Source organism: Leucoraja erinacea, chromosome 38 (assembly GCF_028641065.1).
Source record: "Leucoraja erinacea ecotype New England chromosome 38, Leri_hhj_1, whole genome shotgun sequence".
Classification (NCBI taxonomy): Eukaryota; Metazoa; Chordata; class Chondrichthyes; order Rajiformes; family Rajidae; genus Leucoraja; species Leucoraja erinaceus.
In genome coordinates, this window is record NC_073414.1 from 5,613,551 (window position 1) to 5,640,604 (window position 27,054).

Below are 27,054 nucleotides of genomic sequence, written 5' to 3' on the forward strand. Positions count from 1 at the left end.
CTATGAACAGGATCGGCTCTGGAGGAATGAGATGGAATTCTTTAGATTTGCGCAGAAACAGGCCCTCCCTCCCACCGAGTCCGCCCAGACCAGCAAACACCCTGTACACTAGCACTATCCTACACACTAGGGACAACTTACAATTTCACCAAAGCCGACCAACCTATAAACCTGGACGTCTTTGGAGCGTGGGAGGAACCCGGGGCACTCGTAGAAAACCCACGCAGTCACGGGGAGAAGGTACACACTCTTTACTGACAGCACCCGTGGTCAGAATCGAACCCGGGTCTCTGGCGCTGTTAAAGCCCTGTCCCACTGTACGAGTTCATTCCAAGAGCTCTCCCGAGTTTAAAAAAAAATAATCAAAACTCGTGGTAAGCACGGAGAATGTACGTAGCGGGTACGTCGGAGCTCGGGGACGTCTCTTAGCGGCTCGTAGCGCTAACGGCAGGTAGTCGGGAAAAGAGGTAAGCTCGGGAAGACTCGTGAAGTTGTTTCAAAATGTCCACGAGAGCCCCGAGTCCCGACGAGCGACCATTACCGTGTTTGAATCAGGGCAAACTCAGGGGAGGTCTTTGAATGAACTCGTACCGTGGGACAGGGGGGTAAGGCTGTGACTCTGCTCCAGGACTGCATTCGGAGTTCCATCGAACGTGGGAGGGGAAGCCACCCTGGTCTGTGTGGACAGGCGGGGATATGGTCTCCCCATTGATCCCCACCTTGGAACTTAGCTGGGTAAATGTGACCGACTGTAACTGGGGCCTCAGTTAGAGGGAATCTCACTGACACAGGGCGATGCCTGTTCACCATCGTTCAGCCTCCAGACTTTGTATATTTTTTCAGCCCACCAAGCAACGAGATATTTTTAGATGACGTGGGTTGATTTCAGTCTTGTTCTTGGATGGGAACCGCAGAATGGTTGACAGCATAGAAAGAGGCCATTCAGCTTTGAGTGGCCAAACGCATTTTTGAAAATGCACTGATCTATTTTCGTATCTGTCGAGGACTTGGGTAGATAGACACAAAAAGCCGGAGTTAAGCCCCTGCCCCATGGTACCAGTTCATTCCAAGAGCTCTCCCGAGTTTGCCCTGATTCGAACTCGGAGGTTTACGGTAATGGCCACTCGTCGGTACTCGGGGATCTCGTGGACATTTTTCATCACGTTGAAAAATCTTTACCAGTCTTCCCAAGCTTACGTGCCGTTAGCGAGTCTTCCTGAGTATCAACCGTTAGCGCTAAGAGACGTCCCCGAGCTCCGACGTACCCGCTACGTTCATTCTCCGTGCTTACCACGAGTTTGTTTTATTTTAAACTCGGGAGAGCTCTTGGAATGAACTCGTACCATGGGACAGGGCTGCAACTCAGCGGGTCAGACAGCGTTTCTGGTGGAAAGGAATAGGTGACATTTCGGGTCGAGACCCTTAACAGAGTCCAATCATTTTCCTCTTTTGGGTTAAAAAGGAAAACAGTAAAACCATCAACACAGGGTGTTGGTACAAACTCCGTGCAAGCAGCACCAGTTATCAGGATCGAAAACCTGGTCTCTACCGCTGCGCCATCATGCCACCCGGTGATGTCCTGTATGCTATCAGGCAACTCAATGGGAATAGGTAGACAAGGCAAAATCCAGAGGGTCTATGGGCAGAACCATCTCTGGAGGAATGGGATGGAGTTCCCAGCCCAGTGACTGCCCCTTTTTAGAACTCGAAGGCGGACACAAAAACCTGGAGTAACTCAGCAGGTGAGGCAGCATCTCAGGAGAGAAGGAATGGGTGAGGTGGAATTCGGGTCGAGACCCTTCTTCAGACTCATCAGTAACTGATGCGGGTCATGAGTCTGAAGAAGGGTCTCGACCCGAAACGTTGCCCACTCCTTCCCTCCTGAGATGCTGCCTGTCCCGCAGCGTTACTCAATCATTTTGTGTCAACCTTTGATTTAAACCAGCATCTGCAGTTCTTTCTTAAGGGGCTGTCCCACTTGGGTGTTATTTGCGTGTCACGCAGATTTTGTACATTCCAAAATCCTGGGGTGCCGTTCGCGATCGCGCGTCACTGCCTATGTCACCACGCATCGTGCACGTGTCGTGCGTTGTGGCGCGTAAATGATGTCGCGTAAATGACACGCAAATAACACCCAAGTGGGACAGGGCCTTTACGCCTTTTTAGCACTCGTTCCATACACCCACCACCCTTTGTGTGAAAATGTTACCCCTCAAGATTCCTCATATCTTTTCCCCTGGACCTTCGGCTCCTATCCCTTATGACAGTATGATTACTCACGGGTGGTCTCGGTAGTCCGTCTGCTGTACGATTTGCGGACTCGGTAACGCACCACCAGCTCCCCTTTGTCGATCATGGGCTTGAACGCCTCTCTGTTGGGGCACAGGCAAACAGTGAGACAAAGGATCGGCCCCGTCACCGTTAATCTATTCGGTGTTAATGTCACCTGGGGGAGGGGTTCTGAGCAACTAGACACAAAAATCTGGAGCAACTCAGCGGGTCAGGCAGCATCTCTGGAGAAAAGGAACAGGGTCTTCAGACCTTCTTTGGACCATTGTGGGCTCCACCTTCCCATTACTTAGTTTACTTTAGTTTCGAGATACAGTGCAGAAACAAACCCTTCAGCCCACTGAGTCCGCACCGACCAGTGATCCTCATTAACTCCATGCTACACACACTAGGGACAATTTACACTTATACCAAGCCAATTAACCTACAATCATGTATGTCTTTGGAGTGTGGGAGGAAACGGAAGATCTGGGAGGAAACCCACGTGGGTCCGGTAAACTCCGTACAGACAGCGCCCGTAGTCAGGTCTCCGGCGCTGTAAAGCGGCAACTCACGCCGCATGTCATAACGTGTTGCACTCCGCACGTGTGTGACACTAACAGCTCCGTCGAAGCACGGAGTGAATGACTGTGGACGGGGGCCTACACAAACGCCGCAGCACCGTACGAGCGGGCCTCACCCGTAGCGAGCGTCCTTCTTCCTGCGACGGATCACCAGCACGGCGACGCAAGCAGCGCAGGTCGCGGCCACCGCGCCTGCCATCACCACGTACCACCAGTGCCAGGAGAAGCCCCTACTGCCGGCCGGCCCTGGAAGGGTAAGAGTTACAGAACCATTAGTCAAGAGGCAAGAACCATTTGTCAAGAGCCATGAGCTAACAGGCAAAGGTCAAGAGTCAAAGGTCAAGAGCCAAGGGTTAAAGATCAAGGGTCAACGGCCAAGGATCATGGGCCAAGAGTCAAAAGTTAAGGGTTAAGAATCAAGGGTCAACAGCCAAGAGCTAAGGATCATGGGCCAAGAGTCAAGGGTCAATAGCCAAGAGCTAAGGATCATGAGCCAAGAGTCAAGGGTTAAGGGTCAACGGTCAAGAACTATGACCCAAGGATCAATTAATTAACAATCAAGAGCCAAGAGCAAAGATCCTACAACGAGCAAGATCGTCCACTCGATGAAAAAGACGTAGTACGGTCATGGGCAGATTCGTGGGTCATTTTCGGCCCCATTTCCGTAACTGGCTTCCGTCTCCGCACCAAAGATCCCGTAGCGGAGCAAAGATACTAGTGCGGAGACGGAAGCCGGTTACGGAAACATCCTCGTAAAAATAAAAGTTCTTTGGGAAAAATCTTCTCCTCATTTTCAGAATTATAATTTATTAACACAAACTGTTCCCCCGCAACGTTGATTACACTGCGGGTCGGGTCGGGTCGGGTCCGGTTACTGAAATGGATGAAAAAAGGCCCACGTTCCGCTCCGTTGCGTACTACACGTCAGCCCACTGCATTTAGCAGGAGTGGTCTAGAGGATCTTGCTCCGCTAGAGGATCTTTGGCCAAGAGTTTTCATCTTCAACCAGCAACAGAACAGCGTGCCTGTCGAGAGGGCCCTGCGGCAGCGCAGTGTTTAAATCACCAGTCTAACAATCCCCAGGACTGAACTAACAATCTCCAGTCTAAGTTTCGTGTAGTTTAGAGATACAGCGCGGAAAACAGGCCCTTCGGCCCACCGAGTCCGCGCTGACCAACGATCTCTGCACATGAATACTATCCTACACCCACCAGGGACAATTATTTTACATTTACACCAAGCCAATTAACCTACAAACCTGCACACCTTTGGAGTGTGGGAGGAAACCGAAGATCTCGGAGAAAACCCACGCAGGTCACAGGGAGAACGTGCAAACTCCGTGCAGACAGCAGCCCGTGGTCGGGATTGAACCCGGGTCTCCGGCGCTGCAAGTGCTGTAAGGCAGCAACTCTACCGCTGCGCCACCGTGCCCGCCCCTTCTTCAAATGCATACAAAATGTTGGGACATCATGATGCAACTGTACAAGTTGTTATTGAGACCACACTTGAGGAGTACTGGGGGCAGTTCTGGTTACCCCAGGTCAGGTCTGGGGGGATCTCCCCATGCCAGGGGTACCATGTAATCCCGTGCTACCTGCTCCATGGTCGGATGGTCGACGACTAAACCGTCTCCCCCACCTGGTATCGCTGGTCGATGCGGACTCGGTGGGCCTGTTCCTACGCTGTATTTCTAAACTAAACTAACAGGCTTTACTCAAAACCCTAAAGACAGACGCAGTGAGAATTTGGGACAGGGGCTACAGGCTACAGCACAGGGAGGGGCCCTTCGAAACCATCAACAGCGCCATCGTAAGATCATAAATGATAGGAGCAGAATTAGGCCATTCTGTCCAAACATGGCTGATCTATGATGGGAGCTATCTCTCCCTCCTAACCCCATTCTCCTGCCTTCTCCCCATAACCTCTGACACCCGTACTAATCAAGAAGATCCATCTATCCTTAAATATACCCACTGACTATACCTCCACAGCCTTCTGTGGCAAAGAATTCCACAGATTCACCGCCCTGTGACCACAATGCCATGTCCCTCGCGACTTACATAGAAAATAGGTGCAGGAGCAGGCCATTCGGCCCTTCGAGCCAACACCGCCATTCAATATGATCATGGCTGATCATCCAAATCAGTACCCCGTTCCTGCCTTCTCCCCATATCCCTCGATTCCGTTAGCCCTAAGAGCTAAATCTAACTCTCTCTTGAACACATCCAGTGAATCGGCCTCCACTGCCTTCGGTGGGTTGAGAATTCCACAGATTCACAACTCTCTGGATGAAAACGTTTTTCTTCATCTCAGTCCTAACTGGCCTACTCCTTATTCTTAAACTGTGTGACCCCCTGGTTCTGGACTCCCCCAACATGGGGCACATGTTTCCTGCCCCTAGCCTGTCCAATCCCTTTAAGAATTTTATATATTTCTATTAGATCCCCTCTCATCCTTCTAACATCCAGTGAATATAAGCCCAGTCGATCCATTCTATAACTTGCCCCAGCTAGGGGCTTGACTAAAACCCGGTCAGTTCCCTCGATGTGAGCTCTGGCCTCTTACCAACTGGGTGCTTTGTTTCCCTCGGGCTATCTGTCAAGAGAAGCAGAAATAGCGTTGTGGAGCGTGGCACGTGAAACTGAGAGCGAGCTATCTAACTGGTCGATTAACCCCCGCATCCGCGCCGACCAGCGATCCCCGTACGCTAGTTCTATTCTACACACTAGCGACCATTTACAGAGGTAAACCAGCCTGTAAACCTGCAGGTGTTTGGTATGTGGGAGTAAACCGGAGCACCCGGAGAAGACTAGCGCGGTCGTAGGGAGAACGCACAAACTCCGTACGGACAGCACCCGTAGTCAGGATCGAACCCTGTTCTACAGCTTACCCCAGAGCTGGCAGCATCAAAGCCCTGTCCCACCCTACGAGTTCATTCTAAGAGCTCTCCCGAGTTTGCCCCGATTCAAACTCGGAGATTCACGGTAATGGCCGCTCGTCGGTACTCGGGGCTCTCGTGGACATTTTTCTACATGTTGAAAAATCTTCAGTCTTACCGCGTTTCCCGAGTACTTGCCGTTAGCGTTACGAGCCGCTAAGAGACGTCTCCGAGCTCCGACGTACCCGCTACGTACATTCTCCGTGCTTACCACGAGTTTGACTTTTTTTACAACTCGGGAGAGCTCTTGGAATGAACTCGTACAGTGGGACAGGGCCATTAGGTCGGCACAAAATGGCAGCACCCGTGGTCGGGATCGAACCTGGGTCTCTGGCGCTTTGAAGCAGGCCCTCTAGCGCTGCGCCACCGTGCTGACACGTGGGGACGGGCCAAAGATCCCCCCCCCCCCCCTCACCCCAACAGACCACGGCAGCCGCCTCTCACCTGGGTCGAACAGGTTGACGGAGACGGGGTGACTCCAGGGGCCGTCACCAGCCCTAGTATAAGCTGCCACCCGCACGCTCAAGTTGGTAACGGGCAGTAACACCTCCAGCGTGATGTTCTCTCTCATCCCATTGTCCACAATCACCTACAAGCAAAGGAAAGGAATTAACGAGCGTCGGAAGGAACACCGAAGATCAGACACAAAATGCTGGAGCAACTCAGCGGGACAAGCAGCATTTTTGGAGAGGAGGAATGGGTGGCGTTTCGGGGTCGAGACCCTTCTTCAGACTCACTGGTAGGAACAAGGAACGGCAGGTGCTGGTTTTATACAAAGTGCTGGAGTAACTCAGCGGGTCAGGCAGCAACTCTGGAGAACATGGATAGATGGAGGTAGGTTCTCTGGATACTTTCTAGATAGGGCTCAGAAAGATAGCGGAGTCAGGGGATATGGGGAGAAGGCAGGAACGGGGTACTGATTGGGGATGATCAGCCATGATCACATTGAATGGCGGTGCTGGCTCGAGGGGCCGAATGGCCTCTACTCCTGCACCTGTTGTCCATTATCTATTAAGTTTCAGGTTGGAATCCTTCTTCAGACTGATTGTAGGGGTGAGGGGGGGGGGGGGGGTGTAGGGAAGGAAAGCTGGGAGAGGAGAGGAGAGGAGAGGAGGACAAAGCATGGCAGGTGATGGGTGGACAGAAGCGGGGGGGGGGAGACATTCGATAGTCAGATGGTGGGAACAAAGGCCAGGGAGCAGAACAAAAGGTGTGAGACGAACGGATTGAAAAGTTGTGAATTGTGAAGCTAGAGGAAGGAAGGTAGGAAGGGGGGGAGCGGGAGGAGAGAAATAGGGGCAAGTCCATGTCAGGAATAGAGGGGGGGTAGCGATGGGGAAGGTAAGGGGGGGGGAGAGGGGAGGAGAGGGGGAGGGGAGAGGGGGGAGGGGAGAGAGGGGAGAGGGGAGGGGGGGAGAGGGGAGAGGGGAGAGGGGAGAGGGGGGAGAGGGGGGAGGGATAGAAAGGAGAGGGGGGGAGGGGGAGAGGGGGGGAGGGGGGAGGGGGGGGGGGGAGAGGGGAGGAGAGGGGGGGAGAGAGGGAGAGGGGAGAGGGGGGAGGGGGGGGGAGAAGGGGGAGGGGGGTTAGAGGGGGGGGGGAGAAGAAGGGGGGGAGGGAGAAGAAAGTAGAGGGAGGGGGGGAGGTTTTACCTAATACCAGAGAGGGTTTAGAAGGGGAGTCCCAGGTCATTTGTGGGGGCTAGAGGGGAAGGTGTGCTGATGGAGAACATGTCAGGCACGTGACGCGCGCACATGGTGGGGCAAGGGGGGGACACGCAGCCGTGAGGGTGCCCCAGGATTTTGGGTACAAGAGATCTTCGGGGGGAGGGGGCGTGACACGCAAGGGGACGCCCAAGTGGGACAGGAGAAGGAGAACCAACGAGGGGGGGAGGGATAGAGGGTGGAATGGGGATTGTTAGAGATTTTACCTAGGCGATACCGGAGAGTCCAGGGTTTAAAGGGCATTTGTCCCACATTTCAATACCAACGCTTAAAATGTGGATTGCAAGTATGTTCGACACCGTTCATCTTGAGGAAATGCGATTTCCTACGCGTAACGTCATCGTTTTTTTTTTTGAATCATATGTGACAACACAATTGTAAAAAAATAACTGCATGGACGAGGGTTGGTCAAGATGACATAGGCGGTGACGCGCCTTTTCGGCGCCCCCAGGATTTTGTCTCTGTACAAAATCTTCGCCCGCCATCTGCGTGACGCGCAATTGACGCCCAAGTGGGACAGGCCCTTGAGTCCAACGAGCCTCGTTCATTCCCCATCTCACTGCAGGGTGGGAATGTCAAAGACAAGGTGAGAGGGGCAAAGTCTGAAAATATATATTAGGCACTTTGGTGCCATATGAGGGGGTCAGTTTTTTTTTTAACAATTATTTTTATTAGAAGCATTTGTACAAAGACAAAACATTCGGCATCTAAGATTATACAATTATTCTACAGCTTCATGTTTAACCTTATAACCTGAAAATGAAAGAAGAAAAGAAACAGAGTACAAAGAGATGGAAAAAGTGGGAAGTGAAAAGATAGCTCGAAACAAAAAAAATAAAGATAAAAGAAAAAAAAAGAAAAAGAAAAGTGGATCTATACTACAAGGTTTTGCTACAAAGAGTCAAGTCAAGTCTATTCGTCACATACACATACGAGATGTGCAGTGAAATGAAAAGTGGCAATGCTTGCGGACTTTGTGCAAAACGACAAACAAACAAACAACCAAACAAACTATAAACACAATCACATATTCTTTTATATATTAAATATTGTGGGCGGAATGAAAAAGGTTCAGTAAAGTTAGTCCCTGGTGAGATAGGAGTTTACAGTCCGAATGGCCTCTGGGAAGAAGCTTCATCTAAACCTCTCCATTCGTGGAACCCGCTGCCAGGGATGGTCCCGGAGGCAACAGCGTGGATCATTGTCCCAGCACAACGTGTCGGCCACTCACCTCGGCATCATCCTGGTTCTGGTACGCCACCTTATACCCCTGCAGAACCCCGTTGAGGCCTACGGAAGGCTCCATCCACTGGAACGTCAGCGTGCTGCCATTGTACTGGAAGGTGACGTTATCTGGAGCCACGTCCGGCTCTGGAAGAGAAAGCCATTGGTCAGACGTTACCAAGCCAATCACAGCCAACGACCTTGCGCGGTGACACCAACAAGAGGACAAAACAAAATGCTGAACTAAAACGGAACTAGATGCAGGAAGATTGTTCCCGATGTTAGGGAAGTCCAGGACAAGGGGTCACACAGTTTAAGGATAAGGGGAAAATCCTTTAAGACCGAGATGAGAAAAACATTTTTCACACAGAGAGTGGTGAATCTATGGAATTCTCTGCCACAGAAGATAGTTGAGACCAGTTCATTGGCTATATTTAAGAGGGAGTTAGATGTGGCCCTTGTGGCTAAAGGGATCAGGGGGTATGGAGAGAAGGCAGGTACGGGATACTGAGTTGGATGATCAGCCATGATCATATCGAAGGGCCAAATGGCCTACTCCTGCACCTATTTTCTATGTATCTATGTATCTATTGAACAAAAAACTCAGCTGAGGGAGTGTCAGATTGAGGGCTTGTTGATGGAGGCCAGAGACATTAACACTATCCTGCACTTGGGGCAATTTCCACTTCATCATCATCAGCGGTCACTCGAAACGAGTATGACTGTCCTCTCAGGGAGGATGCCTGTTTAACGTGGGGAGACTGGTGCACAGACAGCCACCACACAGTCCTTGACGGATCTGGGTCAGGATCCAGTGGCATGGAGTCCACGACGACTGACCCCCCGACACCTCACCTATCCAGCCGTTGTTCTCTAACAGCCATCGTGCTGCCTGACCCGCTGAGTTACTCCAGCACTCTTTGTGAAACGTCACCTATCCATGTTCTCCACAGATGCTGCCTGACCCGCTGAGATCTACTCCAGCACTCTGTGAAACGTCACCTATCCATGTTCTTGGAGCCACACCGATGCTGGCCTGACCCGCTGAGTTACTCCAGCACTCTGTGACAAACGTCGAACCTATCCTGTTCTCCACAGATGCTGCCTGACAGGCCCGCTGAGTAACTACTCCAGCACTCTGTGATAACGAAGGGCCAAACCTATCCATTGTGTTCTCCACAGATGCTGCCTGTCAACCCACTGAGTTACTCCAGTACTTTGTGCCCGTCTCAAGTCTAGACCCTTATTCAGACTTGTTCTGGTGGTCTCTCAGTTTGAAATGCGGCTGGTTTTGTCAAAACTAGTTTCAACAAAACCTCCCCTCATTCGTCTGAACTCTGAAGAAAAACGCGGTCCCTGTTCTCTCAGCCTCTCCACTAACTGCCAAGCCACGCACAGCCACGGCCCACAAAACAAGCTCTATCTGATTGAATGTTTCGATAAGTTCTGACCTGGACCCTGGGAAAAATTCCTTCTCTCTCCAATATAATGACAGGGTATCTTTCATTCTCATAGCGTAACCACAATGAAAGATACAATATTCCCTCAGCACGGCACAGGAATGTCAGCCTGGATTCCAACGTCATCCCAGGGCTGGATTTGAACCCACGACCCACAGGGGAAATGGAATCAGTCTGAGCCTGATAAGCAGAGGGGTCGGTACAGTGACACAGCTGTTAGAGCTGTTTGCCGCCTTATGTCACCAGAGACCAAGATTCAATCCTGACCGCGGGTGCTGGCTGTACGTTCTCCCCGTGGCCCACGTGGGTTTTCTCCGGGTGCCCCGGTTTCCCCCCACACTCCAAAGACGTGCAGGTTTGTAGGTTGGAACTGCAGGTGCCTTTTTGCACATCTTTCCCTCATCTGTTCGACATCTCTCTACATCTCCCCCGACCGGTCTGAAGAAGGCTCTCGATCAGAAAAAATGCCAACCCATTCCTTCTCTCCAGAGACGCTGCCTGCCCCGCTGAGTAAAGGGGCTGTCATAGAAACATAGAAACATAGAAATTAGGTGCAGGAGTAGGCCATTCGGCCCTTCGAGCCTGCACCGCCATTCAATATGATCATGGCTGATCATCCAACTCAGTATCCCGTACCTGCCTTCTCTCCATACCCCCTGATCCCCTTGGCCACAAGGGCCACATCTAACTCCCTCTTAAATATAGCCAATGAAGTGGCCTCAACTACCCTCTGTGGCAGAGAGTTCCAGAGATTCACCACTCTCTGCGTGAAAAAAGTTCTTCTCATCTCTGTTTTAAAGGATTTCCCCTTTATCCTTAAGCTGTGACCCCTTGTCCTGGACTTCCCTAACATCGGGAACAATCTTCCTGCATCTAGCCTGTCCAACCCCTTAAGAATTTTGTAAGTTTCTATAAGATCCCCTCTCAATCTTCTAAATTCTAGAGAGTATATTTGGGCAACCTAATTGGCGAGTTTAGAAGAGTTTAGAAGAGTTTGGAAAAAATGACATGTTGAAGACCTCCTTCAACCTCCTTCGACTATGTTGAAGACTAGCTACAACTAGCTACGACTAACTTCGGGAAAATTGGACACCGAATAGTGGAGAGTGAAGACGACCTCCTTCGATCTCCTTCGACCTCCCTTCGACTATGATGAAGATTATCTACGACTATCTTCGACTACCCTCGATTACCTACGACTAACATTCCGACCTACTACGACTAAACCTACGAGTAAAAAATGTATCGATTTTTTCCATGGCGACCTTTTTTTACCCGCGGGCGTTTTTTTAACATATTGAAAAACCCACCGCGACCTAGCTGAGGCCTCAAGTACGCGGAGACCACTCTCGAGCATGAAGGAGAGTTACGAAGACCGCCTACGACCTCGTGCCGACCATGCTACGAGTATGAGTCGAGGGCAAACTCGCCAGAACTCAAGGATTAGGTCGCCTAAGTGGGACAGGCCCTTTACACCAGCATTTTGTGCCCATCTCAGGTTTGTAGGCTAATTGGCTTCAGAAGAATAGTAAATTGTCCCAAGTGTGTAGGATAGAACTAGTGTACGGGACGATCGCTGGTCGGCACGGCCTCGATGGGCCGAGTGGCCTGTTTCCTTGCTGTATGTCTAACTAAACTACAAACCAAACACCTCCACCCCTGGAGGCCATCAACGTTCCCTCCTAATAGCTGGTCTGATTTGATTACAAGCAGAAGTACCATCGCATCTTCCAACCAACATGGAGGTAGGGATGTCCCTTATGCGCTTGTCCCACTTAGGCGACTCTTTAAGCGACAACCAGGGACTAATTTTAATGGAATTCCCCTACAACACCTGGCGACAACCTACGACAGCAAAAATTGTCGCCGAAGATTTTTCAACATGTTGAAAATTTTGGGGCAGTCGCCCAAAAAATAAATCGCCTCAGCGGGACAGGCCCATTACATCACCGCCTCTGGTTTACTCGGCAGAGGTTGCCCCTGGCAACAAGGCCCAATCTCCAAAAAAAACCCGCTGAGGTCCCGTCTGGATCAGGGAATGTTTTTGTCACAATTGTTGCTCCAATTGCTTGCACATGTTCCTCGTTACAAGTTCTGGGAACGGCTAGAATTCCCCACCCACTCGACGTGCACCAATCTCCCTACCCCCGCCAACCGCCTCAACCTTTCTTTGGCCCTCCATTCATCCACGTTGGAAAACAAGTTCTAATTCACGAAAAATAATAATCCCACACGCGTGCTCCAAAAATAATAGAACTTCCACTCCTGCTAAAGAGATTGATACAATGATTAATACGTTTTTTTTCCCATCAGAATGCTGCCTGGATCAGAGGGTTTCAGCTGCAAAGAGAGGTTGGATAGACTTGGATTGTTCCGTCTGGAACGCCAGACTTCATAGAAGTATCTAAAGTTATGAGAGGCCTAGATTTTAGAAGATTGAGGGGGGGGATCTTATAGAAACTTGCAAAATTCTTTAGGGGTTGGACAGGCTAGATGCAGGAAGATTGTTCCCGATGTTGGGGAAGTCCAGGACAAGGGGTCACAGCTTAAGGATAAGGGGGAAATCATTTAAAACCGAGATGAGAAGAACTTTTTTCACACAGAGAGTGGTGAATCTCTGGAACTCTCTGCCACAGAGGGTAGTTGAGGCCACAGTTCATTGGCTATATTTAAGAGGGAGTTAGATGTGGCCCTTGTGGCTAAGGGGATCAGGGGGTATGGAGAGAAGGCAGGTACGGGATACTGAGTTGGGATGATCAGCCATGATCATATTGAATGGCGGTGCAGGCTCGAAGGGCCGAATGGCCTACTCCTGCACCTAATTTCTATGTTTCTATAAGGCAGACAGTCAGAGTCTTTTTCCCCCCAGAGTTGAAATATCCAACACTAGAGGGCAGTGTTGCAAGGGGGAAAGGTTTAATGGACAATAGGTGCAGGAGTAGGCCATTCGGCCCTTCGAGCCAGTACTGCCATTCAATGCGATCATGGCTGAGAAATGTGTTTTTTTTGTTTAAAGGATCCATGTGCCTGTGAATCGAGTCGGTGGTGTCGTGCTGTGGGGGAATTTGTTTTGTTTTTTTAAGATTGGGCCTTGTTGCCAGGGGCAACCTCTGCCGAGTAAATCAGAGGCGGTGATGTAATGGGCCTGGCCCGGCTGAGGCGATTTTTTTGGGCGACTACGGGAGACTGCCACAAAATTTTCAACATGTTGAAAAATCTTCGGCGACAATTTTGGATGTGTGTGTGTGTGTGTGTGTGTGTGTGTGTGTGTGTGTGTGTAGCCTCCTCTCTCCTCCTCAACCAACAAAGTCAAGTCCTCACTCGATGTGTTTTTATGCAGCTTCCCCTCAGTGCGTCCAACTTTCCCACAAGAGTCCATGTGGCAGTAGATTCCACATTCTATTCACATGATCTAAATACTTGTCTCAGGCAATAAATAATATTTTATTGCATGACTTTTTCCTCTGCCCCAGATGTATCTCCTGAGTTGCCAGTTGGACATTACAGCTAACCTTCTCCGTGTGACTAAATGTAACCCTTCAATCTCTGGCTGCGTGACTTCAAACCTGTCTCGCGCCTTCTGCTCTTATCACTGGTCTTTGTTACAACCACCTGCCTATCACAGTGGGCGGCACGGAGTTGCTGCCTTAAGGGCCTGTCCCACTTGGCCGTCTTTGCGCCTCGTTTACACGTCGTATGTAAAATCAGTCGACGGGTTGTGACGTAGGGGCAGCGCGGGACGGAGGCGTGGAGGATTGTGGAGTTGCGCGCGGTATCGCGCGGCGCTCCAGGATTTCATCCTGTACAAAATCCTCGCGCGCCGCCTGCGTGATGTATCGCGTACGCACGCTGATGCATCGGCGTCGCACGCTGCGTCCCGACGTCTCACGTGTATCGCGTGGTGACGCATGGTTATGTCACCGTGCGTAACCACGCATTGCCGCGCGCCGCAGGGTATTCGAATGACATCACGCGCACCAGACTGCATGATGACGCGTGATTTGTGCGCGCCGTCGCGTGTCATGACGCGTCGAGCTATTTTACATATGATGCGGAAATGAGGCGCAAATGACGGCCAAGCGGGCAGGCCCTTAACAGCGCCGGGATCAATCCCGACTACGGGTGTACGGTGTCTGTACGGCGTTTGCACGTTTTCCCCGTGACCTGCGTGGGTTTTTCTCCGGGTGCTCCGGTTTCCTCCCACACAAGATGTACAGGTTTGCAGGCTAATTGGCTTGGCGTAACTGTAAATTGCTCCTAGCGTGTGCAAGATGATGTCAGTGTACGGGGATCACTGGTCGGCGTGGACTTAGTGGGTCGAACAGCCTGTTTCCGCGCTGGTGGACAAAAATGCTGGAGAAACTCAGTGGGTGAGGCAGCATCTATGGAGTGAAGGAATAGGTGGTGTTTTTTTCTAGCATGATGAAGAATGTCCACGAGTAAAAAGGTTGTGAATTAGGTCTTGAAAGTGGGACAGGCCCTTTACTCTTATTCCGCGCTGTGTCCTCTCCCAGTTTCTTCCGACCTGCATAATAAGTACAGAAATGTGGGAAGAAAGCCCCCGACTGACGTGTGAGGAAGATACTTCGGAGAGGCTAGTATTTATTTGCCGAGGCCCTGGTTTCTATCCCTTTCCTGCCCCTGTGCTTGCTTGGTCTGGTGTGTCTGGCAGATGAGGAGGGCCCGCCCAGAATGAGGCCTGTGGTCAGCTCCTCCCAACCATCCCAGGGCACTCACTCACCAGACTGCAAACAGCTTCCCCTTTGTGCCTGGCAGGAGAGGGCCAGTGGAACGTTTTAACAGCCGATGCCAGCTCAAACTACTCCCAGCTTAGTGTGTAGGAAGGAACTGCAGATGCTGGTTTATACCGAAGATGAGAGACACACAGCACAAAAAGCTGGAGTAACTCAGCGGGACAGGCAGCATCTCTGGAGAAAAGGAATAGGTGACATTTCGGGTCGAGACCCTTCTTCAGAAGTGTCTTCTGAAGGGTCTTCAGTCTGAAGAAGGGTCTCGCCCCGAAACGTTCCTTCCCTCCAGAGATGCTGCCTATCCCGCTGATTTATTCCAACATTGTGTGTTTTACTCCCAGCTTAGAAACATAGAAACATAGACAATAGGTGCAGGAGTAGGCCATTCGGCCCTTCGAGCCTGCACCGCCATTCAATATGATCATGGCTGATCATCCAACTCAGTATCCCATCCCTGCCTTCTCTCCATACCCCCTGATCCCTTTAGCCACAAGGGCCACATCTAACTCCTTCTTAAATATAGCCAATGAACTGGCCTCAACTACCTTCTATGGCAGAGAATTCCATAGATTCACCACTCTCTGTGTGAAAAATGTTTTTCTCATCTCGGTCCTAAAGGATTTCCCTCTTATCCTTAAACTGTGTGACCCCTTGTTCTGGACTTCCCCAACATCGGGAACAATCTTCCTGCATCTAGCCTGTCCAACCCCTTAAGAATTTTGTAAATTTCTATAAGATCCCCCCTCAATCTCCTAAATTCTAGCGAGTTCTTTGTGATGGTTTATCAGCCATGCATTCGGAATCCGAGTTCCCATTCCAGCATTGGTTGGCACAGGGGAGCAGTGGTAGAGTTGCTGCCTTACAGCGCCAGAGGCCCGGGTTTGATGGAGTTTGTACTCCAAGTGCTCCGGTTTCCTCGTACACTCCAAAGGCTTACAGGTTTGTAGGTTAATTGGCTTCTGCAAATTGTAAATGGTCCCTAGCGTGTAGGATAGTGCTAGCGTACAGGGTCGGCACAGAATCGGTGGGGCCCTGTTTCCACACTCTATCTCCAAAATGAAATTCTAAGCCAGGTTAACGAGTCCTGTCTCAATGCCTACGTACCTCCACTGCCATCTCCTGCCCTAGAATGCCAACACACTGCGCCACAGACCCACAGTAACACTCAAACTCAAAATAAAGCCAGGGGCACGGTGGCGCAGCGGGTCGAGACGTTCCCTCACGGCAGCAGAGACCCCGGTTCAATCCTGACCTCGGGCGCTGTCTGTGTGGAGTTTGCACACTCTCCCTGTGACCGCCTAGGTCACTCTGGTTTCCTCCCACATCCCAAAGACATTTTGCAGGTTAAATGGGGCTGTGGGGATTTCCCCTCGTGTGACAGGAGTGGATGAGAACGTGGGATAGCACACAACTGGTGTCAAGGATCAGCATGGACTCAATGGGCTGAAGGGCCTGCTTCCATCACGTAACTAAACTAAACTAAACTAAATCGATACTCTTTACTCTGAACCAGTTGCCACAGTTGGTGCCTGGTGACCAGAAACCGCTACAAACCAAGGCACCCACTAGGGTTGCCAACTGGTCCATTATTAGCCGGGACATCCCGTATATTGGGCTAAATTGGTTTGTCCCGTACGGGACCGCCCTTGTCCCGTATTTGACCGCTACTACTCGGGTCGAGGGGACTGTCGGGTCCCGTCCCGACGTGGTGCAGCCCGTGGAGTGCAGCAGCAGCAGCAGTGTGTAGTCCAGCACCCGGGGCCAACTCATCATTCACCCAGACACGGCCCAGTCGGTCAAGGGATTGCCGTCGGGGAATTTATCCTGTATTTTGACCTTTTGCTGCTTATTTGGGAGTGGGAAACTTGGCAACCCTAGCTTCCAATGAATCATTCTTAACGAGATAGATTTGTCTAAGTGTGTTGATGTTAAAGATTAGATCAGTTTTCACAAACATACAGCGGTTACTTATGGTTCCCCCGAGCCACATTGGGCCTGGCACCGCCTCAGATGCCAGGGCTGCCATGATGTTTGGTCACTCACCACACCCACTCTCACATCAACTATTCCCAGCTCATCGGCAATGGGCATTTGGCCTTGCACTGTGCTCCCTTGGGATCCAGCCTGGAGACCATGGAGGTTCGGAGGAAGAGAGGGAGGGGGGAAAGAGGGGGAGAGAGGGAGGGGGAGGGAGAGGGGGGGAGAGGGGAGGGAAGGGGGGGGGGGGAAGAGAGAGGGGGGGGGAAGAGGAGGGAAGGGGGAAGAGGGGAGGGGGGGGAGAGGGAGGGGGGGAAAGGGGAAGAGGGGGGGGGGAAGAGAGAGGGGGGAGGGAGGAGAGGGAGAGGGAGGGGGGGAAGCGGGGAGGGGGGGAAGAGAGAGGGGGGGAAGAGGAGAGGGGGGGGGAGAGAGGGGGGGGAAGAGAGAGGGGGGGGAAGAGAGGGGGGGGAGAGAGGGGGGGGAAGAGAGAGGGGGGGGAGGGGGAGAGAGAGGGGGGAAAGGGGAGGGGGGAAGAGGGGAGAGGGGGGAAGAGGAGAGAGGGGGAAGAGAGAGGGGGGGAAGAGGGGGGGGGAGAGAAGGGGGGAAGAGAGGGGGGGAGAGGAGAGAGAGAGGGGGGGAGAGAGAGAGAGAGGGGGGGAAGGAGAGAGGAGAGAGAGGGGGGAGAGAGAGAAGGGGGAGGGAGGAGGAGAGAGAGGAGCGAGGGAGAGAAGAGAGAGAGGGGGGGGAAGAGAGGGGGGGGAAGAGAGCGGGGAGAGCGGGGGGGAGAGCGAGGGGGGGGGAGAGAGGGGGGGGATAAGGGAGAGGGGGGGGAAGAGAGAAGGGGGAGAGGAAGGGGGAGAGAGGGGGGGGGAAGAGAGAAGGGGGGGGAAGGGGGGAAGGGGGGGGGGGGGAGAGGGAGGGGGGGGGGAAGGGGGGGAGGGGGGGAGGGAGAGAGAGGGGGGGGGAGAGAGAGGGGGGGGGAAGAGAGAGGGGGGCACAATGAGAGAGAGGGAAAGAGAGGGGGGTAGAAGAGGCATTCGGCCCTTCGAGAGGGAGAGAGGGGAGGGGGGAGAGGGGGGAAGAGAGAGAGAGTGTGAGAGGGAAGAAAGAGAGAGAGAGAGGGGGGGGGAGAGAGAGGGGGGGGAGAGGAGAGGGAGGAGAGAGAGGGGGGGAGAGAGAGAGAGAGGGGGGTGAGAGGGAGAGGAGAGGGGGGGAGACCTGGGAGAGGGGATGAGAGAGAGGGGTGGAAGAGAGGGGGGGAAGAGAGAGAGGGGAGAGAGAGAGAGGGAAGGGGAGAGAGAGAGGGGGGGGGGAAAGAGAGAGGGGGGGGAAAGAGAGAGGGGGGGGAAGAGAGAGGGGGGGAAGAGGGGGGGAAGAGAGGGGGGGGAGAGAGGGGGGGGAAGAGAGATGGGGGGGAAGAGAGAGGGGGGGAAGCGAGAGGGGGGGGGAAGAGAGAGGGGGGGGAAGAGAGAGGGCGGGGGGGAAAAGAGAAGGGGGGGGGAAGAGAGAGGGGGGAAGAGAGAGGGGGGGAAGAGGGAGAGGGGGGAAGAGAGAGGGGGGGAAAGAGAGAGGGGGGAAGAGAGGGGGGAAGAGAGAGGGGGGGGAGAGAGAGGGGGGAAAGAGAGAGGGGGGGGAAGAGAGAGGGGGGGATGAGAGAGAGAGGGGGACAGAAGAGAGAGGGGGGGAAAGAGAGAGGGGGGGGAGAAGAGAGGGGGGGAAGGGAGGGGGGAGTGGAGAGGGGGGGAGTGGAGGAGCAAATGGGGGGGGCGATCACACCAAGTTTGTCGGGAAGATGGGAGAAGAGGCTGGAGGAAAGAGAGTAAATGTACGGGGGCTCTGATCTAGCGAAGGGCCACGCCAGCTAAAACAATGTCATGGCCAGTCCAGTAGATACCAGCGCCAACTCAAATATACCACAGCCAGCCCAAGGCAATAGAACGACCAACTCAACCTAATGGAATCTGGGATTATAATTTGTATGTAGGAAGGAACTGCAGAACTGAAGACAGACACAGAAAGCTGGAGTAACTCAGTGGGACAGGCAGCATCTCTGGAGAGAAGGAATGGGTGACGTTTCGGGTCGAGACCCTTCTTCAGACTATTGCTAACCTCACACCTACAACACTATGGTGGTTGCAAGGGAGATACCTCATCTGATGCTTTCCCTGCTGAAAGAGCACTTGGATGGGGTTCCCAGTTATACATGCGAGTATCTGTGCATTTGGACAGCTGCATGAATGGGAAAGGTTTAGTGGGAGACGGGAGCCAAACGCAGACAGGTGGGACGTGTCCTGTAGTTGGGGCACCTTGGTTGACAAGGGCATGTTGGGACGAAAGGCCTGTTTCTGTGCCGTATGACTCGAAGTCTCCATGTGTCTAACTGTGTGATGTGTCTGCATGTGTGTACATGTGTATTTGCTTGCAGGGATGTGTGCACACGTGTGTGTGTATGTGTGTGTGCGTGCGTGCGTGTGCGCGCGCGTGCGTGTGTGTGCGTGCATGTGTGTGTGTGCATGTACGTGTGCACATGTAGCGCTGTGCACACACATGTGGATAAAAGTCTTGTGTCAATTTCCACATGCACATCCATGGGTGTGGACGCGTGTACATCCATGCTGCACGAAGCGTATGTGCACAAGTCTACCCTCTCGTGCACAAGGTAAAGTTTTAACACATCCGTGACACACGCAACATGCGTGTGAATAAACAACTTCCTCTCTGGAGCTGGGATCACAGCCTAGAATAGCAGCAAGCAAATGATTTAAAGACCTTGGGCTGTTTTGGCCAGATTTAAACAAAGCCTTATCAGGGATTGAATGAACAGTGTGTGTTTGGGCAGTCTGCCAAGTCAAACTCTTCTCTACGGCATCGGATAATCACACAGCTTCTCCGCAAGTAAATTGGAGTAAATGTGGCGATGGTAAATAAATATATCTGAAGATCCTCAGGTACCACCTTGACATGATGGATGTGGAGAGGGTGGTTCCTCATGTGGCAGGTCTAGATACAGGGCCCACTTCGGAAAGTCAAACCCTTCTACCCAGGATAGGGGAATCAAGAACCACAGGACACGGGTTTAAGGTGAAAGGGGCAAGATTTCCAGGGACCTGAGGGGCAGTTTTTCCACTCAGAAGGTGACGAGTATATAAAATGAGCTGCCATTTGAGGGAGTTAAGGCAGGTACCACTATAACAGTGTTTTCCCAATGAGTAGTAGCTCCACTCAATAACCAGACATCTGTAGCCTCCTTTTGCTCTGATATTTTATTGAATTCACATGTTTAATCAATAATGTTTTATTGTTAATGTTTAATGTTTTATGTGTCATTCCGAACTGTCACTTGCGGGCGGAGCACTAAGGCAAATTCCTTGTATGTGAATACTTGGCCAATAAACTTATTCCTAAATGGTGGCCGACTAGGAAAAGGGGAGATGCAGCAAGACCTGGGTGTCATGGTACACTGGTCATTGAAGGTAGGCATGCAGGTGCAGCAGGCAGTGAAGAAAGCGAATGGTATGTTAGCTTTCATAGCAAAAGGATTTGAGTATAGGAGCAGGGAGGTTCTACTGCAGTTGTACAGGGTCTTGGTGAGACTACACCTGGAGTATTGCGTACAGTTTTGGTCTCCAAATCTGAGGAAGGACATTATTGCCATAGAGGGAGTGCAGAGAAGATTCACCAGACTGATTCCTGGGATGTCAGGACCGTCTTATGAAGAAAGACTGAATAGACTTGGTTTATACTCTCTAGAATTTAGGAGATTGAGAGGGGATCTTATAGAAACTTACAAAATTCTTAAGGGGTTGGACAGGCTAGATGCAGGAAGATTGTTCCCGATGTTAGGGAAGTCCAGGACAAGGGGTCACAGCTTAAGGATAAGGGGGGAAATCCTTGAAAACCGAGATGAGAAGAAATTTTTTCACACAGAGAGTGGTGAATCTCTGGAACTCTCTGCCACAGAGGGTAGTCGAGGCCAGTACATTGGCTTTATTTAAGAGGGAGTTTGATCCCCTTGTGGCTAAGGGGATCAGAGGGTATGGAGAGAAGGCAGGTACGGGATACTGAGTTGGATGATCAGCCATGATCATATTGAATGGCGGTGCAGGCTCGAAGGGCCGAATGGCCTACTCCTGCACCTAATTTTTATGTTTCTATTCATTCATTCATTTAAAATATATTTGGAGAGATACATGGATAGGCAAGGTTTAGAGGGATATGGGCCAAGCACGGGCAAATGGGATTAGTGTGGATGAGGCATCTTGGTTAACATGGGTGAGTTAGGCTGAAGGGCCTGTTTTTGAGCGGTATAAATCTATGACTATCCTGTTGCATGGAGATATGGGCCAAACATGGGTAAACAGGACTATAGATGGGGCACACAAAAAAGCTGGAGAAACTCAGCGGGTGCAGTTGCACCCGCTGAGTTTCTCCAGCTTTTTTGTGTACCTTCGATTCTCCAGCATCTGCAGTTCCTTCTTAAACACTATAGATGGGGCATTTTGGTTGGCAAGGGCGAGTTGGGCCGATGGGCCTGTTTTTGTGCTACATGTCAATGGAACAGGTTTGACAACAATCATTAAATCTAAATACCGGAACTGCTCCCTCCTCTTCCCTTCTGAGAGGCTTTAACCGGGTCAACAGCAATTGCATCCGTTAACGGCTTGATGGGAATGCTGAGACTTGGATATGAATCAGGAAGTTATCAGAGCCGAACGCAGCATCTACTCAACCACCGGGCTCCTGTCCAAGAATAACTCAGCCTTCCAGACGCACACATTTCCACCCAACTCAGATTCTTCCCTTTGCTCATTATATGAAATTCCTGAGGGTTCAATATTGAGCTGCATTAGAAGCAGGCGCGTGTCGCTGGAATGCTTGGGATCAGCTCAAAGCATCGGTGACACTGAGAAACCTGATCTCAACACCTTCCCCACACACACAGCTGCACTAGCATCAGGTGGGCCTAGGTCATTGCAAAGCCTAGCTTGCATTAGCACTCACAACTGCAGATTCCAGCTGCTAACAGCTTTGGTTTAGTTTAGTTTGTGTAGTTTAGTTTAGGGTCATTAACTGTATTTAGTTTAGTGTAGATAAGTTAGTGTAGTTTAATTTTCGAAATACTTGGTGGTGGAGGCAGGTTCATTTGGTATCATTTAAAAATAAATGGGATAGGCATATGGATGAGAAGGGAATGGAGGGTTATGGTACGAGTGCAGGCAGGTGGGACTAAGGGGAAAAAAATTTGTTCGGCATGGACTTGTAGGGCCGAGATGGCCTGTTTCCGTGCTGTAATTGTTATATGGTTATATGTTATATGGTTATACAGTGCGGAAACAGGCCTCTCGGCCCACCGAGCCCGCACCGACCAGCGATCCCCGCACATTAACACTATCCTACACACACTAGGAACATTTTATTTACGAAGCCAATTCACCTACAAACCTGTACGTCTTTGGAGTGTGGGAGGAAACCGAAGATCTCGGAGAAAACCCACGCAGGTCACGGGGAGAACGTGCAAACTCCGTACAGACAGCACCCGTAGTCGGGATCGAACCCGGGTCTCCAGCGCGCTGCATTCGCTGTGAGGCAGCGACTCTACCGCTGTGTCACTGTAGTTCAGTTTAGTGTCGTTTAGTTTATCCTTTAGTTGTGCTTGTTCTGGATTTTCAACATGTTGACATTTTTCGGCCTCCTGCTGCGACTATGGCGGGTGCTGGCAAGTTGCCGAAAAAAATCACGTAAGTGGGACAGGCCCTTTAGACTCGCCTACCATGGGGAGAAGACTGGAGCTCCTCACCTGATCTTTGACCCTCATGATTATATACATCTCTAGAAGATCACTTCTTAACTTCCCCGGCTCCATGTTAAAAAAGTCCCAGCTTATCCAGCCTCTTCTTACAACTCAAACTCTCTAGACGTGGTAACGCCTCATTAATCTTTTTGGCACCCTTTCCAGTTTAATGACATCCTTCCTAAAGCAAAGTACCCAGAATAGTACACAGTACATCAATTGTAGCCTTACCAACCAACGTCCTGTTCAGTTGTAACATGACATCCCAACTCCTGTACTCGCTGTGCAGGAAGGAACTGCAGATGCTGGTTTACACCGAAGAAAAGACACAAAATGCTGGAGTAACTCAGCGGGTCAGGCAGCATCTCTGGGGAAAAGAGGTTGGGTGACATTTCAGGTCAAGACCCTTCTCCAGTCTGAAGAAGGGTCTCGACCCGAAACGTCACCTATTCCTTCTCTCCAGAGATGCCGCCTGTCCCGCTGAGTTACTAATCAGATGTAATCCAAAGTCCCGCCAATCTGCTCTCGGGGGCTTCTGGGGGATGAGGGGTCACTCTGCCAGTTGTAAATCCTGCCCTTCCCATGGGGTGAGCAGTGCCAAGCGACACGGAGGTCACGGCACGGTGGCACAGCGGTAGAGTTGCTGCCTCACACCACCAGAGACCCAGGTTCGATCCTGACCACAGCTGCTGCCTGTACTGAGTTTGTACCTTCTCTCCGTGACTGGCGTGGGTTTTCTCCGGGAGCTCCGGTTTCCTCCCAAATTCCAAAGACGCAAAATCTTAGATTTTAACGACGCAGCATGAAATCAAGCCCTTCGAAAGATTGTGACAACCACCAACACACCAGGGGTGACTTGCGGTGACTAACTAACCTGCAAACCTGCAAACCTTCGAGATGTGGGAGGAAACCCACACCGTAAAGGGGCTGTCCCACTTGGGCGACCTAATTGGCAAGTTTAGAAGCGTTTGAAAAAAATGTCATGTTGAAGACCTCCTTTGACTATGTAGAAGACCTCCTTCAACCTCCTTTGACTATGTTGAAGACTAGCTTCGACTAGCTACGACTAACTTTGGGAAAATTGGACACCGAATAGTGGAGAGTGAAGATGACCTCCTTCTACTTCACTTCGACTATGATGAAGACTATCTACGACTACCCTCAATTACCTACGACTAACATGCCAACCTACTATGACTAAACCTTCGAGTAAAAAAAGTATCGATTTTTTCTATGGCGATTTTTTTTTACACGCGGGCATTTTTTAACATGTTGAAAAAACACACGCGACCTAGCTGAGGCCTCGAGTACGCGGAGGCCACCCTCGAGAATGAAGGAGAGTTACGAGGACCTCCTACGACCTCGTGTGTCGACCATGCTGCGAGTACGAGTCGAGGGTAAACTTGCGGATTAAGTCGCCCAAGTGGGACAGGCCTCTTTACAAGGAGAACGTGCAAAATGTCCTCTCAGTGCAGAACGGATGTCAGGATTGAACCCAGGTTACCGGAGCGGTCAGTCTCGCTGTGGCGCCGAATAACTTTGCCCTTGCGCAACCTTCCAGCGTATTAGTGCAATATTAAGGAACAGTTCTGACTTGGGTCAGCAACACAGAAGCTGATGCAAGCTTTATCGGTATATTTCCCAAACAGAAACTTAAACCTTTAAAAAAAAAATGTTTTTTTTAAATTGACAGTATGTGGTCAATCACTTCTGATTCATAGTCAGATGGACGACATTTGGGGTAGAGAGACCCTTCTTCAGACTGAAGAAGGGTCTCGACCCGAAACGTTGCCTATTTCCTTCGCTCCATAGATGCTGCCTCACCCGCTGAGTTTCCCCAGCATTTTTGTCTACCTTCGATTTTCCAGCAATGCAGTTCCTTCTTAAATAAAAATAAAAGGACTTGTTCTACAGAATTTGGATCCATTCAAAAGGCCGCATATAATGGCCTGGAAGGCCGCAGGTTCCCCACCCCTGCTCCAGCATTTTGTATCTATCTGTAGTTCCTTCCTATACATTCCCTTTTTCATGCATCTATACGCTGTAAATGGCTGGATTGTAATCACGTATTGTATTTCCCGCTGACAGGTTAGCGCGCAACGAAAGCTTTTCACTGTACCTCGTACACGTGACAATAAACCAATACTGTATGGTGTATCTGATCAGCTTGGACAGCACGGACAATAAAGCTGTTCACTGTACCTCGTACACGTGACAATAATAAACATTTAACCTAAACTTGTTCAAGTGCTATCACAAAATATTCGGGAACCCTCCTGACATCTGACACACCAGCGCCATTTTACCGAGCAATTTACTGAATAGCAATTTCCGTTGAAATCAACTAGCATATGGAATATTATTTATTCCATATTCATATGTTAAGAGGGAATATGAAATATTATTTATCCCATATTCATATGTTATTCTATATTTAAGAGGGAGTTAGATGTGGCTCTTGTGGGCTATATTTAAGAGGGAGTTAGATCTGGCCCTTGTGGCTAAAGGGATCAGGGGGTATGGAGAGAAGGCAGGTACAGAATACTGAGTTGGATGATCAGCCATGATCATATTGAATGGCGGTGCAGGCTCGAAGGGCCGAATGGCCTACTCCTGCACCTATTGTCTATGTTTCTATGTTTCTATGATGAATGGTGAGAGGGGATCTTATAGAGACATATGAAATTCTTAAGGGATTGGACAGGCTAGAGGCAGGAAATATGTTCCCCATGTTGGGGGAGTCCAGAACCGGGGGGGGGGGGGGGGGGGGGGGGCACAGTTTAAGAATAAGGGGTCGGCCATTTGCGATTGAGATGAAGAAAAACTTTTTCACCCAGAGAGTTGTGAATCTGTGGAATTCTCTGCCACAGAAGGCAGTGGAGGCCAATTCACTGGATGTATTCAAGAGAGAGTTAGATGTGGCTCTTAGGGCTAACGGAATCAAGGGATATGGGGAGAAAGCGGGAACGGGGAACTGATTCTGGATGATCAGCCATGGACTTATTGAATGGCGGTGCTGGCTCGATGGGCCGAATGGCCTACTCCGGAAACTATTTTCCATGTTTCTAAAATATTCGGGAATCCTCCTGGTTTGACATGTGACACACAAGACCATGTTTCCCGAAATGTTGGAGTAACTCTGCGGGACAGGCAGCATCCCTGGAGAGAAGGAATGGGTGATGTTTCAGGTCGTGAACCTTCTTTAGACCTTGTTTTGACCCGAGAACGTCACCCATTCCTTCTCTCCAGAGATGCTGCCTGCCCCGCTGAGTCTACCTGTTTAAGAAGGAACTGCAGATGCTGGAAAATCGAAGGTAGACAAAAGTGCTGGAGAAACTCAGCGGGTGCAGCAGCATCTATGGAGCGAAGGAGATGTCTACCTTTGCATCTGCAGTTCCTTCTTACACATTTTTCCCCCCTGAGCCAGGTTTACTGGGTATATAACACGCAACGAAGGCTTTTCACTGTACCTCAATACACGTCGCGATAAACTGTAAACGCCTCCACCCGTGCCAGCGGCGTTCTTACCTCCTTCGAAGGTGGCAACCGTCACCCACTCGCTCCAGAGGGATCGCCCGATGCCCGTGCTACAGGACAGGTGGATCATGAAGCTGGTGTACGGCACCAGGCCGCGGATCACATGTCTGAACGGCGGCACGGCGATGTCCTCAAAGTAGACCTCCCTGCTGCTGCCACCGTCGGCCTGGTTGGTCTGAGAGAAATGAATATCCCATATTCACTGGATTTTAACCATATAACAATGACCATATAACAATTACAGCACGGAAACAGGCCATCTGGGCCCTTCTAGCCCGTGCCGAACACGGACTTTTAGACGGATGGGAGGGTTTCTTATAGAAACATATAAAATTCTTAAGGTTTAAGAAGGAACTGCAGATGCTGGAAAATCGAAGGTAGTCAAAAATGCTGGAGAAACTCAGCGGGTGCAGCAGCATCTATGGAGCGAAGGAAATAGGCAACGTTTCGGGTCGAAATCCTTTTTCAGACCCGAAACGTTGCCTATTTTCTTCACTCCATAGATGCTGCCTCACCCGCTGAGTTTTTCCAGCATTTTTGACTACCTAAAATTCTTGGGGGATTGGACAGGGTAGATGCAGGAAAAATGTTCCTGGTGTTGGGGGCGTCCAGAATTACGGGGGTCGCAGTTTAAGAATAAGGGGGTCGGCCATTTAGGACTGAGATGGGGAAAAACCTTTTCACCCACAGAGTTGTGAATCTGTGGAATTCTCCGCCACAGAAGGCAGTGGAGGCCAATTCACTGGATGTGTTCAAGAGAGAGTTAGATTTAGCTATTCGGGCTAATGGAATCAAGGGATATG

General features: G+C 50.8%; 1 protein-coding gene across 1 annotated transcript in view; it reads right to left on the reverse strand.

Moving 5' to 3' along the window:
- Positions 1-27,054, reverse strand: part of LOC129714061 (tyrosine-protein kinase receptor UFO-like) — a 98,240-nt gene that overhangs the window by 21,265 nt on the left and 49,921 nt on the right. Inside the window, exons 7-12 of the mRNA XM_055663519.1 lie at positions 26,243-26,426; positions 8,743-8,882; positions 6,235-6,379; positions 5,418-5,447; positions 2,969-3,098; positions 2,281-2,372 (exon numbers count right to left, since the gene is read on the reverse strand). Of these exons, the coding sequence (XP_055519494.1) occupies positions 2,281-2,372; positions 2,969-3,098; positions 5,418-5,447; positions 6,235-6,379; positions 8,743-8,882; positions 26,243-26,426 (721 nt within the window). The remainder of the gene's footprint in view (positions 1-2,280; positions 2,373-2,968; positions 3,099-5,417; positions 5,448-6,234; positions 6,380-8,742; positions 8,883-26,242; positions 26,427-27,054) is intronic.